Source organism: Tamandua tetradactyla, chromosome 13, assembly GCF_023851605.1.
Source record: "Tamandua tetradactyla isolate mTamTet1 chromosome 13, mTamTet1.pri, whole genome shotgun sequence".
Taxonomy (NCBI): domain Eukaryota; kingdom Metazoa; phylum Chordata; class Mammalia; order Pilosa; family Myrmecophagidae; genus Tamandua; species Tamandua tetradactyla.
The window spans coordinates 51595164-51612465 of NC_135339.1; the positions used below are offsets into that span (position 1 = coordinate 51595164).

At 36.9% G+C, this 17302-nt stretch overlaps 1 protein-coding gene across 2 annotated transcripts in view; it reads right to left on the reverse strand.

Moving 5' to 3' along the window:
- CEP55 (centrosomal protein 55) overlaps positions 1-16643 on the reverse strand; it is a 28015-nt gene extending 11372 nt beyond the window's left edge. The window contains exons 1-4 of one of the 2 annotated variants that reach the window (XM_077125409.1): positions 16507-16643; positions 13931-14125; positions 11543-11818; positions 2458-2526 (exon numbers count right to left, since the gene is read on the reverse strand). In XM_077125409.1, the coding sequence (XP_076981524.1) occupies positions 2458-2526; positions 11543-11818; positions 13931-14125; positions 16507-16533 (567 nt within the window). In that variant the 5' untranslated portion in view covers positions 16534-16643. Of the gene's footprint in view, positions 1-2457; positions 2527-11542; positions 11819-13930; positions 14126-16295 lie in introns of both variants that reach the window. The other variant, XM_077125410.1, reaches the window with a different exon arrangement.
- Between the last annotated feature and the right edge of the window lie 659 nt (positions 16644-17302).

The window sequence follows — 17302 nt, forward strand, 5'->3', positions numbered from 1 at the left end:
AGATAAAGAACTTGGAGTTTTGAGTTGTGTATTGATAAGTTCTTACACACGTGAGAACTTCCGTCCTTGAAAGATACAGGCAGTTGAGTTGAGGCCCACGTTCAGAAAGATCTGTACACACAAAAATTCTAAGCCTAGAGAGTTTCCCCAGATTTGTTAGGCTCCTTCCATGAACATCCTACAAACTCATGAGCAAAGTTCCTAGGTATAGGCTTAAAGGATTTTCAATATTTGTTTTCTATAGAATTAGGAAATGTGTTAGGAAGACAGAGGAGACTCTGGAACCAGAGACTTAGTCCAGGGCCCTCCAGCCACTTGACTGAAAGCTTTTCCTTCTGTACTTGTCAGACTATTATAACACTAGTTCTCCTTCTATGACTTAGTTTATTTATTAAGTGGGGATATTATAAATCTATTCCATTTTATACACCCAATAATGTTAAGTTCTGCGGATGGCTATATTCATTGTAAAAAGTTTCAAATAATATATCCTCTGTTTTTCCTACAGCCCCTCCTTTCTCATAGCCTCCTTTCAAGTAAACAATTAGACATAAGGAGTCTTTCTCATTGTTGAATTTTGGCAGTAGACAGAAAAGTGTTCACTTACTAGTCTTTCCATTTTTTTCTGTATGTTTGAAATGTTTCATAATAAAAATTGGAGAAAAAAATCTGACTCAAGTGAATATGAATGTTACCTTGAGCTCACAGTGAGTCTAGTATAACTGAAAAGATCATTAGAATTCATGGCATAATCTCAAAATAGGCTGCAGGATAGTTATCTCTTATGTGGATCCATTTCCAATCCCAACAAGGTTCTTATTCATACTCTATACGCCTTTCAAAAGAAGGGAGTCATTAAAACCTCAGTTTCTCACACTGACATTTAGCTGATTAAAGGGCAGGATAGTATAACTTAAAGAGCACTCACATACATATCTAAATACTTATTAAACCATAATGTGTTTGATGCTAATGAAGCCTAATAATATACTGAATTTTATGTTGGTCCATAATTAGGAACTATTTTAATAGAAGTAATTCAAGTCAACCTTGGGTGGTCATGAAAATCTCCTTTTAATCCTTGAACTCAGTCAATACATTAAGAATGAGAAAGAAAATTATGTGTTGGTTAAAGATTTGAGCAGCAATATTCAAGAAGGCCACATGATGGCAATGTTACTTCAATAAAGTAGTGACCATTCCCCACCTCTGCCCACTTCCACTCATACTAATTTTGTATCTGTCTGCTTTTTCTAATATTATCAATAAGTGGATTTACGATTAGTAATTATTGGTATGATTAGTTTTGAATCTTTAGTGTCATCAATGCATTAGTTAGCCCTTGCAGTTTTGTGTCATCAACATACCTGCTGGCATACATTAAAAATTTTCATCCAAGTGATCAATAAAAATAGAAGAGCAGGTAAAAATGAAGTCCTGTGGAATGGTACTAGAGCTCTTCCTTCTGCTTTGATAGGGATCCACTAAACATTCACTGGGCAAAACTCCCAATATAGATTAAAATGTTAGCCTGCACTGGAGGAATAAAATTATGGGTCAACTGAAAAAACTGGATATGGATGAGATTATAGTACTGTGTTGATGTTAAATCTATTAAGTTGCTGTCTGTACCATGGTCATGTAAGAAAATATTCTCATTTTTAGGAAATACATATAGAAATATATAGGCACAGGAGGGCAGGCCATGGTGACTCAGCAGGCAGAGTTCACACCTGCCGTGCTGGAGACCTGGGTTCAATTCCCAGTGCTTGCCTATGCAAAGAAAAAAAAAAGTAAAATATGTAGGCACATGAGCCTTGGATACATGCAGCTTAATCTCAAATGGTTCAGAAAAAATACGACCTGTATACGCGGTGCGGATGTGGAGGAAAACAGCACGCACATACATGAGTGAGTCCAAATGAAAAAGCAAATGAGGCAAAATGTTAACCATAGGTTTGAAATTGTATAGATTTTCATGTATTTAAAAAAAACTCATATCAAATTCCAGAGAAAAGAAGTACATAAAGAATGTGTTTCTCTTTCAAATTATGAAAGCAATCCTAGGTTCCAAAAGAGAGATTTCAAACTGAAGAGTATACCTTGCATGGATAAACAAAAAGAGAATAAATTACAAATTAAATTATATTATAAAATTAAATAGTTGAGGAAATTAAATTTAAGTGGAAAAGGGATGTTGAGGTATTCGGTAGCAATGGATGATTTTTAGGGCTCTTTAGCCCAAAGGGACCATGCTTAGGAGGAACTGGTCCTCTTGAATGCTTGGGAAGAGATTTTAGTAATCTAAAGGGATGGTAAAAAAAATCACTCAATTCTCCTATCCCATCAACTGGTTTTCTGAAATCACAGCACAAACGCTGCCAATTTCCATTAAATTTAGGAATAAGTGGATTAGTCCTCTTTACCCATAATTTATCAAAAGGAAAATGAACTTACATCTTTCAGCTGTATTTCCTTTTCATGAATATTACTCATTGATGAGTTGAAGCAGCTTGCAGCCACAGTCTATAAATAAACCAATATTAGTTAACATCATAAATTGAACAATAAACATTTTCTCATTATATTTAGTTCCATAATATTGTAGTATACTTCACAGGGCATTCAAAATCCAGATCTAATATATGCTGATGAACCATCATGCCAGGCAGTGGGTATGACAGGACTGTAGTCAGAATTAAACCCTCCTGGAAAACTTCCTAAGCAGACTGGAAAACCCTGAGGCATCAAATATAATTTGCCTTTTGAGGTCCTCTAGACCTCAGTCCACAGCATAGCCCTCTGTACATATGACTAGCTCAGTGGTTTTCACCAAAAGGAGACAAAACAAACAAAATACTGGATTATTTAAATGAAATCTGCATAATACTAAATTGTCATGCAAAAGATAAAAAGTTGTTTCTAGAATTGAATTAATATGTGTTAGTAATGCATTAATTATTATTAGCGCATATATATTTCATGGGACTCAAAACACTTTCTTTTCTCTTCTTTTTTTAGGGTGTATGGTCCGGGAAACAAACTCAAGTCTCCCGCATGGAAGGTAAGCATTCTACCACTGAACTACCTGTGCACCCATCTTTCCTCTTTTATTTTTCATTTTCTCATAGAGCTTTAGTTCAATCTTTTAACAGCTATAAGGAAAGAAACTGGTGTGACATGAATTCTAGCAAGCATTTAAGAAAGAATTAGTACCAATCCTGCTCAAACTCTTCAAAGAACTGAAGAGGAGGGAAAGCTACCTAACTCATTCTATGAAGCCAACATCACCCTAATACCAAAGCCAGACAAAATACTACCAAAAAAAAAATTGCAGACCAATCTTTTTTTTTAATTTAGAAATTTATTGTTTAATCCACAAGCTTTATATAGCTTTAGTTAAAAAAAAAAAAACCAAAAAAAAAACCCAACAAAAAAACAAAAACAATGAAAACAAACACTATTTCAAAGTCTAGGCCCTTCCAGCCTTCCAAATACAAGAGCTCTGAAAGTCGTGTGTATCAAATGGAAGTACAAGACAAAATTTTGAATGGAGCCATGACGTTTCATAAAACAAAATTTTATATAACTGAAGGATCCTTCCTGGGACTAGATAATTGCCTTTACAAAAGAAAAGGAGGAAAAAAAACCAAAACACCAAAAACAGAATAGAATGAAATTTCAGTGTTCCAAATCAACTTGTTACACATCAATATAAACCCACAGTGTCCTGGCAAACAACACGCTTTCATTTTCTGTCTTACCCCTAGAGTTCAAATCTTGATTCATTTCAGCAGAGACTCCACAGGCAACAGGAAAGATTGTGGCATTAAAATAGTCATTTATACTTTTGTGGCAGTTCAAACAGTGGTCTTATTTCTGGGCAAGCTTACAAACCATACTGGATCGGAAGTATCATAACTTAAATGGGTGCTAAGACTCAAATGAGAGGGAAAAAAAAAAAACCAACGCTGGGAATAGCCAGAGGTATTAAAGGAACCATAAGAATGCCAACCATATCTAAACCCCCTTTTTAAAAAGAGGATTTTTTTTTTTGGCTTAGAATATTTCACTCTAAATGAATTTATGTGAGCTGTCAATGAGAGAATTTCACTAATACACTGTGGACACCTTTTGCAATGTAAATCTATGCCCCTTTTTACATGGTGAACTTCAACCTAGCAATTATTACAACAAATGTTATAGTCTAAAGCTCAAACACATTTTAGCAATTTTGAAATTGAATTGTGTACAAATCAAATAAAATTTACATCATAACAAACATTTCCATCTAAGACTGTGGGGACACTTGAGCCTTCCGCATTGATCTCAGGGCCTTTTCACGCAGATGCTTTTCTAAGTCATCAAGGTTATCTTCAGCTTCACTTTCAGTCTCCTTTTTAGCTTCTGGCTCTGCCTCTGGTTCTTCCTGTGCTGATGTAGTTGTGGGAGCAGCAATGGCTGCAGGGATTACGACAACTGCAGCAGCTGCAGCCAGACCAATCTTTTTAATGAATATAGATGCAAGAATTTTCAACAAAATATTTGCAAATCGAATCCAGCAGCACATTAAAAGAATTATAAACCATGACCAAGTGGGATTTATTTCAGGTATGCAAGTCTAGTTCAACATAAAAAATCAATTAATGTAATAAAACATCAACAAGTCAAAGCGGAAAAGCCACATGATCATCCCAATTGATGCAGAAAAGGGATTTGACAAAATTCAACATGCTTTCTTGATGAAAACACTTTAAAGAATAGGAACACAAGGGAACTTCCTTAGCATGATAAAGGGAAAATTCATAGCCTATGTCATCCTCAGTGGGAAAAGACTGAAAAGCTTCCCTCTAAGATCAGGACGGAGACAAGGATGCCCACTGTCACCATTGTTATTCAATATTGTGCTGGAAGCTCTAGCCAGAGCAATTAGACAAGGAAAAGAAATAAAAGGAATTCAAATGGAAAGAAAGAAGTAAAACTCTCATTATTTTCAGATAACATTATACCATATGTTGAAAATCCTGAAAAATCTAAAGCAAAGCTACTAGAGCTAATCTGAGCAATCTGAGAATATCAGGAAAAAAATTCCATTTACAAAAGGAACCAAAAGGGAATAAGCTTAACTAAAGATACAAAAGACCTATACACAGAAAATTACAAGAAATGACTAAAAGAAATCATGGAAGACCTAAATAAATGGAAGGGCATATACTGTGTTCATGGATTAGAAGAATAAATATAGTTAAGATGTCAATTCTACCAAAATTGAATTATAGATTCAATACAATATCAATTAAAATCCCAACAACTTACTTTGCAGAAACAGGAAAACCAATATTCAATATTTATTTGGAAGGGAAGTGTGCCTCAAATAGCTAAAAATACATTGAAAAAGAAAAATGAAGCAGGAGGTCTCACACTACCTGACTTTAAAGCATATTATGAAGCTACAGTGGTCAAAACAGCCTGGTACTGGCATAAAATATATATAATGACCAACAGAATCAAAGTGAGTGTTCAGAAATAGACCCTCTCAGCTATGGACAACTGATCTTTGGTAAGGCAGTCAAGCCAATCCACTTGGGACAGAGCATCCTCTTCAATAAATGGTATTTGGAGAACTGGATATCCATGTTCAAAAGAATGAAAGAGGATCCTTATCTCATAACCTACACAAAAATTAACTCAAAATGGATCAAAGATCTAAATATTAGAGCTAAGACCATAAAACTTTTGGAAGAAAATGTAGGGAAATATCTTATAAATCTTTTAATAGGAGGTGGTTTCCTAGACCTTACACCCAAAGCATTGAAAAAAGAAATAGGTAAATGAGAATATCCTCAATACTAAACACTGTGCATCACAGAACTTTGTCAGGAAAGTAAAAAGGCAGCCTATGCAATGGGAGACAATACTTGGAAACCAGATATCAGATAAGGTTTTAGTATGCAGAATAAAGAGATTCTTTAACTCAACAACAAACAGACAAACAGGTGCCTACCCTAGGAAAAAAAAAAAAGACAAACAACTCAATTAAAAAATAGGCAAACGACTTGAACAGACACTTTCCAAAAAAGGAAATACAAATGGTTAAAAGGCACATGAAAAGATACTCAACTTTACTGGTTATTAGGGAAATGCAAATCAAAACCACAAGGAAATATCATCTCACACCCACTAAAACGGCCATTATCAAAAAAAAAAAAAAAAAAAGAAACAAGTGCTAGAGAGGAGGTAGAGAAAGAGACACACTTATCCACTTTTGGTAGGAATGTAAAATGGTACAACCACTTTAGAAGGCAGTTTTGCGGTTCTTTAGGAAGCTAAGTGCAGAATCGTGATCTTTTCCAGCAATCCCATTACAAGGTATATATTCAGAGGAACTGAAAGCAAGGACACAAAAGGACATTTGTACACTGATGTTTATATCAGCATTATTTATAATTGTCAAGAGATGAAAACTGCCCAAATGTCCATCAACAGAAGAGTGGCTAAACATGCTGTGGTATAAATACATACGATAGATTATTACAGAGCTGTAAGACAGAAAAAAGTTATGAAGCATGTAACAACATGGATGAACCATGAGGACATTAGGCTGAGTGAAATTAGTCAGAAACAAAAGGACAAATACTGTATGGTCTCACTAACATGAACTAGTATTGATGAGTGAACTTTGATAATCAGGTTATCAGGGGATAGAAATAGGATAGAGATTGGGCAATTGGAGCGGAAGGAATACAGACTGTGCAACAGGACTGACTGTAAAAATTCAGAAATGGATAGCACACTACCTGATTGTAGCCCAATAATATAAATACAAGGAATGAAGCTGAATGTGAGTATGATTGAGAAGAAGGGCTGGGGGAACCTACGAAACCAGAAGGAAAGGTAGAGGATAAAGACAGATGGCATAATTTAGGAATGGCTAGAGTGGACAATGACAGTGATTAAATGTACAAATAAAAAAAATGTTTTTGTATGAGGGAGAACAAATGAATGTCAACATGGCAAGGTGGTATACGGGATGGTATGGGGGATGGGGAATACTATGGGGGATGGGGAATACAATCAATGCACGCTTGCATTGATTGTATTGGTCTATAGTCAACAGTAACATTGTAATATGCTTCCACTGAATGTAACAAAGGTATTATGCCAAAACTAAACGTCAACAGGTGGGAGGCATGGGAGAGGTGTATGGATTCTTTGTGGAAGAAAAGGAAATGTCTTCATATATATTATGGTGGTGAAGGCATGTTTATACACTTAGGTTGGATTGTAAGATGTGTGAATAAAACTTTAAAAATGAACAGAATGAAACATGTGCTATTAAAAATGAACAGAGAGAAAAAGTACTAGAGAAAATGCAGAAAATGAGATGTGCCTATTCACTGTCGGTGGAGAAACTGAGAGGTAGAGCCCCTTGGAGGGCAGCGTGGTGGTTCCACAGGAGGCTAGGGATGGGGTTGCCATATGATCCTGAAACTCCATTGCTCAGAATATACCTGGAAGAACTGAGTATGAAGCCACAAATGGACATTTGCACACTGGTGTTTATGGCAGCAGTGTACCGGATCCACGATGGATGGAGGTGGCCGAAAGGTATAACGACTGAGGAATGGAAGGGGGAACTATGGCATATACACACAATGGACTACTGAGTGACCGCAAGAAGGAATGAAGTTGTGAGGAATGCAACAAGGTTTATGAACCTTAACGACTGAATGTTGAATGAAATGTCAGGAACAAAAAGACAAATATTATCATGCCTCAATCACATGGACTAACTAGAATATAAATATTCAATGAACTGAAATCGAGAACATGGGTTATCAGGTTGGGGCCTATTGAAAAGGTCCTAGAGTAAGCTGTTACAGCAGTCACACGTATTCAGGAGGTGTAACTGTTATTTCTAAATTCTGATACTGAGCTATTTGTTTATAATCTGGTTGTTTCCAGAAACTTTGGGTATTTATTTGACACCTGAGACACAGAGTTAGAACTCTGAAGCTATGAAAATTTGCAGTACCCCACATAGGGTACTAACAGTTTTTCAACTGTTTAAAAAGTTGAAAAAATGATTAGACTTTGAATAAGAGATAGGAATGAAACTGTTCTGGATAGGACTAAGGTATATAAGAATACAGGTTAAAGGATATCATCCATATTTTAAAGCTTCAGCTTCTGTATGAGACCAAAGGGAGAGATGTGTATTTGGTGCAAAATTTATATTTTGGGTAGTGCATTTCCTAATGTGACCTGTATGATCAGTTTAACTGAACACCATAAGTACAGGGAATTTTGAATAGGACATGACATTTTGTTAGTTTGTCCAGGTTAATGTGATGCCCTGTTATATCCCAGAGTAATCTGGATACTGGATAAAGAAGTATTTGTGAAGTCTCCTTGGTGAAATGGGGAGAAAGGAAGAAATATTCAGCTTCCCCATTTGAAGAATTTCTGATATTTTCACTACCAAACCAACAGGCTGAGCCCTTGATTCTGGGGTTTGCCCCTATGAAACTTATTCCTGCAAAGGACAGGTTAAGCCTACTAAAATTAAGCCCAAGAGTTACCCCCAGAGGGCCTCTTTTGTTGCTCATATGTGGCCTCTCTCTCTAAGCCAACTTGGCAGGTGAACCCACTGCCCTCCTTCTTATGTGGGACATGACTCCTAGGGGTATAAATCTCCCTACCAACGTCGGACAGAAATCCAGGGATAAGCTGAGACCAGCATCACGGGATTGAGAAAGCCTTCTTGACCAAAAGGGAGAAGAAAGAAATAAGACAAAGTTTCAGTGACTGAGAAATTTCAAACAGAGTCGAGACGTTATCCTGGAGTTATTCTTCTACATTATATGGATATCCTTATTTTTTAATTTGTTTTGTTTTGTTATATAGATATTCTTTTTTAGTTTATGGTGTATTGGAGTGGGTGGAGGGAAGTACCTGAAACTACTGATCTGTGCACCAGTAGCCTTGATTCCTGAAGACCAACGAATAAATATACAACTTGTACAATGTGACTGTGATTGTGAAAACCTTGTGTCTTATGTTCCTTTTATCTAGGGTATGGACTGATGAATAAAAATATACAGATAAAAAATGAATAAATAATAGGGGGGACAAAGGGTAAAATAAATTGGGTAGATGTAACTACTAGTAGTCAATGAGAGGGAGGGATCAGGGGTATGGTATATTTGAGTTTTTATTTCTTTTTCTGGAGTGATGCAAATGCTGTAAAAAATGATTATGGTGATGAATACACAACTATGTGATGATATTGTGAGCCACTGATTGCACACCATGTATGGACTGTATGTATGTATGTGAAGATTTGTCAATAAAAATATTTGAAAAGAAAAAAGAAACTGGTGTGAACATTAATAAGGAAGCTCAAAATACATATATTTTTTTCTCCAAAGATGCTCTAGTTACTCATCCTAAAATGTAGCCCTTTATTCCTCTCAATTTAGTTCTCTGGGGCAGGAGTTGGGGGTGGGTAGGGAGTGTGGAATCTATGGCAGAGACTGTTTTCTAAATTCCTTTCCTTTTTTTTTCTGGGCACACAGTAAAGTCTATCTTCCAGCTGTGCTGGTTTGTAATTGTCTGGTACCCCAGAAAAGCCATGTTCTTTAATCCTGATTTAACATTGTAGGGATATTTTTTATTAAGTTGTTTCCATGGAAATGTGACCCACTGATTAGGTAGTTTCCATGGAGATATATCTCCACCCACTCAAGGTAGGTTTTAATCTGTCTTACTGGATTTCTTTAAGAAGGAACCATTTGGAAAAAGCTTCAGAGCTGATAGATAAGTTTGGAGAGGCAGAAAGAAAACACCCCTGAGGAAACTGAAATGAGAAGCCGGGAAAGAAAGCTAGCAGTCATCACCATGTGCCTTCCCAGCCGACAGAGAATCCCTGAACATCACTGGTCCTTTCTTGAATCGAGGTATGTTTATCTGGATGCCTTAGTTTGGACATTTTTACGGCCTTAGAACTTCAAACTTATAATTTAATAAATTCCCTTTATAAAAGCTAACCCATTTCTGGTATACTGCATTTCCAGCAGCATTAACAAATTAAGACACTAACCTTCTCTATGATTAATGGGACCATGTCACTGAATCCTGTCCACAGAATGTGGGAAGAAGTGAAATATGCCAATACCAAACCTGGCCCCCAAATCCTCCTAAGCAATTTTCCAAATGCTCTCTCCTATCTCACAGCCAGGCACAGAGGATCTGACAGAGAATTCCACCCTAATGGGTAGTGGAACCATTAGAAGGAACCAATCTGGATCTCTGAGTGACTCAGGACCAAAGCCTCCTCACATCCAACCTATACTAGACTATAACATGGGGAAAAAAAATAAACATTTGTTGTCTAAGACTGAGATTCGGAGGTTGTTTGTTGTAGCCGTTAAACATGTTGACTAGTACAGAAATCAATAGTACATATCTCATAAAATTATTTCTAAGAATAAATATTTAAAATTTATAATTACTAGTAAGATTTGTATTTCATATTCAAAAGTAGAGAAAGTAATTCTTGAAATTCAAGAAAAAATTTTAGTCACCTACTTTGGGTGTGACTGTAATGTTTCATGAGTTTCAGCTCTGTGGAAATTCTCTAAGAAAACTTAACTTCTTTGCACTCATCTGTAGAAATAATCAATTGCCTATATATGAGAGTACATATAAATGTATAGATCTGATCACTACGTCTACCTTAAAAAGGAAATAAAGTACAAAAACCCTTGACAGCATTGAGATATTATAGCTGGAAGCAACAGATTTCTTCTTTAAGTGGTATTATTAGTCATAGTGTTAGTATTATTAAAATGTCCAAATTTCCAAAAGAATCAAAGGTGTGATCAATAGGAAATAATTTTTTGAGCACTTACAAAAGCCAGGCACTATGCTTGGCAATTTATGCATATTATCACATTTAACCCATCATTGTTTTTACCCTAGTTTTACTGATGTGGAAACTGATGTTTAGGATGGGGCCTTGGTGAACTCTAGCCTTGTCTTTAAGGGTAGAGTAGTTACGGAATATGTTCATTGTCACACAGCTAGCAAGTGGCAGAAGGAAGAGCTGAACCCAGATGTGCCTAACTCCAAATTCTGGCCCTTTCTACTACACTAGCGACTTTCAAGCAAAAGAGGAGAGAAAAAGGACATGTAGTTAGGGAGAGCATAATTGGTATTCCATGTATCTCAAATATGAAAAATAACAATAAATAAAGCCTATTGTTTTCATGATATAACCTACAGAAATAAGAGCTCAAAAAAATTCTTCTTGGCTATTATAGACACACAGTGAACTCTGTATTCAGAATACTCCTCTGGGCAAAGCAAGGGTTGGGGGAGTAGAAGAAGTCATATTAACTATTTTTTCCTATGGGGAGGTGATCAGGACATAAAAAAAGGAAAGTGACCTGTAAGTGTTTTCACAAAGTCATTCTGAATTACAAACTGCATCGGAAAGAAAAAAAAATCTGGGTTTAAAGAGAAGGTAACTTAGTAGTACCTGTGATAAACGAAGTGTACTGGCTTTGTTTTCAAGTTCAGCAAGTCGTGCAGTTGTAGCAGACAACTGTTTTTTCAATATATCTGTCTCTTCAGATAAGGATTTCAACAGTTGTTCTCTCCTTTCACCTTCCTTTGTTTTCTCTTCTAGCTGTTCAAGCAATGCAGTAGTACTATATCTGGCCTTCAGCTGTTCTCTAAGTCGTTGTATTTCTTTGTCCTTCTCTGTGAGGTGATAAACATTCTTCTCGCTCTCAGCTTCAAGGATTCGAATTCTCTATATATAAACTAAGAATATGTTAGAACAAAGCCAGGTCAAACATCAAGCTAAACGATATGCTTTAATGAGCACTTTTGAAGTATTTATTACATAAATCAAGTCAGCATTATACTAGATCTCAGGGCCAAAAAAAAAAAAATGAAGCTAAGTTCCTATGCTCAGAGAGCTCACAAAGATATAAACCAGTAAATTAATGCAATATAGTTGAGTGCTGTAGTTAAGATATATATATAAAATGACTGAGACATAGTTGCAGAGAAAGCACCATAGGTTGGTAAGGGAAAGCCAAAGAAAAGTTGGCTCTCACGTGAGTATCTGACAACCATGGCTCTATGATACTGAATCTAATGTATCTAATAAACTTAAAGGCTAAAGTGAATCACATAAGAGATGCATGCTCATTAATCAATTTAACCAGCAGAATTTAAAAATTACAGAATGTTACAACTGGATAAAGATGCATTTATTAATCTGCTTCCTGTTGATCTGATTCCTTGGTATCAAATCTAAAAGATGATCTTCAAAGGAGTGCTCAACATTTTCAAAGATTTGCAAGATAAAGAAGCCATGCTTATTAATCTGTTGCTGGCATAAAGGAGAAAGAGCCAATTCACAGATGACAGGAACCTTTATCAGAAAGACTTAGGCTAACAGTAAAAACCACATAAAGCTAAAAGAAGTAGTTGTTCAAATACAAAATGGGGAAATTTTGATATGGATGATTGTTTATGTGAATATAATGCAGAGATTTTAGTTGACTAAGCTTAAGATAAGTTAGTGTAGTACGATACAAATTAGTAAAAAAGTCAATATAGTTTTAGGCTCAATAGAATAGTATCCCGACAACCAGCACTGGTCAAAAGTGGAATGAACTGGAAAGATATTTCTCAGAGACACTATAGGATTCTCTCACCAAATCACAAAATAACGTTTATGTCTAAGAGTTGGTGATGGTTCATTTCAAAAGTATTTACTTCAATTTGAGTCATTAAAAAAATTATTCAGCTTTATAATGTGCCTACAAAACAGAATTTAAATAAATCAAATGATACACTTAAATGCAAATCATATATTTTCTAAATATGAACAACAAAAGTATTTTTGCAGAATAAATTAAAACCAAATTGTGGGCAGGCCACGGTGGCTCAGTGGCAGAGTTCTTGCCTGCCATGCTGAAGACCTGGGTTCGATTCCCAGTGCCTGCCCATGCAAAAAAAAAAAAAAATTGTGATTAAATTCTTAAATCCCTCTAGTTCTAATAGCTTCCTAATTTCTTAACTGACTATGCCACAACAAATTGTAAATTAAGGAATCTGAAACATAGTTTAACAGAACGCAAAATGCCTACATATGTAATTAATTTTACCTCAAAAAGCCTGAAAATAAAGATTACTCGGAAAACATCTAATATGCATGATAAATGGTTTCTTTAATATTCACTCTGAATGGATTTGAATTTTTACATTTAGTGAACAAAGAACCATATTATATATTTATGGAGAAAATGTTTTCTCATCTCCTATACCAAAACAAGAGGATATGTAACAATAACATAGTATCCTTATAAAGTATACATTAATGAATAATATGGAACACCAAAATAGCATGGAAATAGAATGTTGCTATCTTATGCAGTCAGTTAAAAACACTGAAAATGGTAAATCAATATTTTACCACCTTAAATATAGCATAACAAAAAATTATCAAGAATATTCATGTAATTAAGCTAAATTAACAAAAGCTATAGGTTGAATGATGAATTAGGTTATAAATTAATTGTAAATAAATGAAAAATAGGCCCTATTGAAGGTGTAGAACTATTAATCAATATGTCTTTACTTCTGAAATAAATTTAGTACCCGATGACTCGGAACACATAATCAGTTCCATTTAAAAAGTGAGAAAAGTTAGTAATATCTAGAGTACATCTAAGAATAAGAGAAGTCAAAATAAGAATTTAAGATTAAAAAACCAAGGTTAACTGTCCAAAACTAATGATCTGGGTGGGAAAGGAATAATGGCAAGAAAAAGATGGTAGCATCAGAAAATCATAATATACTGGTTTCTTAAAAAATCTACTAACATGTAAAGTGTTATAAGACCATTTACCTCTATGAGTCTGTGTCTGTCTTTATCAGTCAGCTTTCCTTTTCCACTTGTGATTTCATCCACTGATGTTTTTAAGGCTGTAATTTCTCCCTTAAATTTCTCTAATGCAGTTTCGGATTTGGAGTTACTAGACTTTGATCCCCATTTACTTTTAATTAAATCTTTGGGACTTCTGGAAGACATCTCTGAAATTATCTGTAAAAATAAAAATACAATTATATTTTATAAGTCTGGGTTTAAAAGTTCAAATAGGTCTAACAACCTTTCTGCTCTAAATAGCAGTGGGGTACCCCAAATGAGGGGGTATGGGAGTAGAGCCAAAAAAGCCTCTAGGATTTCTTTTTAATCTTGGTAGTAGATTCACCGGAGTGTTCACTTTTAAAAGATGTCAACATGTACAATTATGTTTTGAGCAATGCTCTGTATGTGTTAAACAGAACAGCTGTGTTAAAGGGGGGGGGGGGGGTAACCAGGGATTAAGACCATTAAATGAAGCCTGAATTATAAGTTATAGGACACATTTTACCCAGGAATAAAAAGTTGGTGGTAAATAATATAATTCTGAGTTTACAGGCATTGGCCTGTCATTACTAAACATAATGATATATCCTTTTTTAAAAGCTATAACTACATTCAGATCTATCTTAATAGCAATTTGAGAGAGCACAATAGGCAAAAGTGAGAATCCAAGATGAGACATTGGTAGAAAGAGGGGCCAATATTTAAGGAATTCAGGAATAAAATGAATTAAGAATAAGAGGAAAAATTAAGTGAGAGATGCTTAATCTGCTAACAGTATCAAAAGATAGTTTAGGAAGCAGCGAGTATATTATCTAACTTCTAGCAGGCAATATTTACTGAAACATACCATGCATATCTCTAATTAGCGAAATTATAAGCATTTTTCTACACTATGAATCCTAACATAAAATAATGGTGGTATAAATAAGGAATCTACAGGAGTTTGAAACTACTCATGCATTCAAGAAATACTGGACAGAGGCGGTGCAACGGTGGCTCACTGGCAGATTTCTTGCCTGCCATGCCAGCGACTCGGGTTGGCTTCCTGGAGCCTGCCCATGCCAAAACGAAAGAAATACTGAACAGCTTACTATTACTAGGCACCCTAGGAGGTGTTGGATATAAACTAGGAGTAAAAAACTAAAAAATAAAAATTTTTTAAAGACATGTTCCCTGCAGTCATGGAACTTTCAAACTAGTAAGGAAAGTCAGCAATAGAAACAGATTCTCAAATTGTAATAAATGCTATAGAACATAAGAATGCAGCCATAAATGATACCAGTAAAAACATGAGACCTACTTAGATAGGGTGATGGGGCTTTTAAGGTCATCTTGTATAAAATCAGAAAGCCTGAAAATATTAGTTGTTTAGACTGAGTTCAAGAAACCATCTATCAAAAAGTTAGTCCTGATTTTTTGCTATTCTAGGATGAAAGACTAAGATAGCTAGTGAATCAATTAAGTCAAATTCAAGTTTATGGTGTATAACAAACTTGCTGCCACAGGAAGTTCTTTCCTCTATGCCTCTGTTAATATCACAGCATTGATTTGGCATACTGGGTTGATAACAGAAAACTATTTTTGAAACAAGTCATAAAGACACAGACAAAATGGTGAATTACAGACCAGAAGAACCGGAAGGAACTCCTGGGCATTTGCTTCCTGACCTTTAGATAAAAACTGACTATTTCTAGCCTCTGGCCTAGACTCTGCCAGCATCTCCTACCATCTAAACTTATTAAGCTTCTTCCCCAGTATATTCTATTCTGGTCTGACCACTCACCACAAGATCACACTGTTCAAACCTTACCTAGCCCGGTTGCACCCTTTTCAGGAAGCTTTCCCTCTGTGAACTCTAATAACTGACATAGTCCAAATGACCAATCTGGTACTTAAGTTTATCCACACACAAACCCTTTTTTCTATGCTCAGTAATTGTCTGAGGGGCTAAATCTTGAATTTTGTTGTACCCAGAGCTTAACAGCAGGTGCTCGGAAAATATTTGCTGATTGGCTTAACTAACCTAAATCATGCTGGACTAGAGATGACCAAACAAACATTTCCAACCATTGAACTACAGAAATCATCTATTACAGGCCATACAGCCTACCGGGGGAGACAAATCTTATTAAAGACCTCACTTTGGAGACAGATAAGGGAAAATACTGCAAAAAGCATGATAAAGTACCCTCGCCTTTCAGCACCTGTTAAACTGAAGATGTTTTTACCATAAACATGAAAGCGTTTGCTAACAGGTAAAAAGTTGTTCAACCGAAAGGTAAAAGACCTTGGCCAAGTCACTCGACCTCTTTGCGCCTATCTGTAAGGGGATGACAATACCCACCGCAGAGTAGAAAGCAAGACTCGAAAAGACGACGGTCGTGGGGTGCCAGCCGGGTGCCGGGCACGAAGTGAGAGCCCAGGAAGGGTGACGGTGACATATATCAGGACAGGCAGAGATTGAGTCCCAGCTGACGAGATCTGACCACCGACCCGGCCTCCCTCACGGTTCGGCCCAGCCCCTGGGCTGCGGGCCCTGGCTGCCACTAGCCCACCTTCGTGGTCACCTCCTGGGTGTCCATCCACACCCAGGCGAAGCTCAGCGCTCGTGTCCGCCCTGCCACACCCTCCGGCGCGGATGCCGCTTCCGGGAGTTTGAATCCCGCGGTTACCGGGTGGGAACGTCACTGCCGGCCGGGAGGCGGCAGCAGGAAGAGGGGCAGCACGCGCTCCGGGGCCGCGGCTCCCGATTGGCTGCGACCTCCGGGGGGCGGGGCCGAGGACGGGAAGACGCTCTCCGGAGCGCACCACCTAGTTCTGGGGCATTCTCCCAGTATCGCCGAGGCTTCCGACTTTTCCAACTGGGTTCTTCTTTGTAAGCGGCAGATTTTGTGCCTTGAAGATGAAACAAATTACTGTTCTTGACAGAATAAACTCAAGGATACTGAACTAGGACTAACTCGTTCTGTGTCCCTGAGCCTAATTCACACACCAGTTTCTCCGTGTATAAAATGGGACCCACGTTTGTGCAGGGGAGAACAAATTCGACAAGGTAGCACAGCCTTCCTCGTCTTTTCCTTGAGCTAAGCCTTTATTTTGTCAAAAGGCAGGGGTGGAGTAATGGGAATGTAACCAGGGGCACCCAGGGGGCCGACATTATGAACGCAAGAGAAGGCGGGCACTAGCTTCAGACTGCTGGCCTCGTTCCTGATGTCTTTTGGTCAAATCTGATTCATGGGTATCCAGCCCAGAGTACTTTCTGTGGCTGAGACTTAAGAGAGAGAAGAGTTTGGTAGGGGCCTGCCATTCTCAGACAAGGCATGAATTCACCAGGGATCTAAAACAATAGAT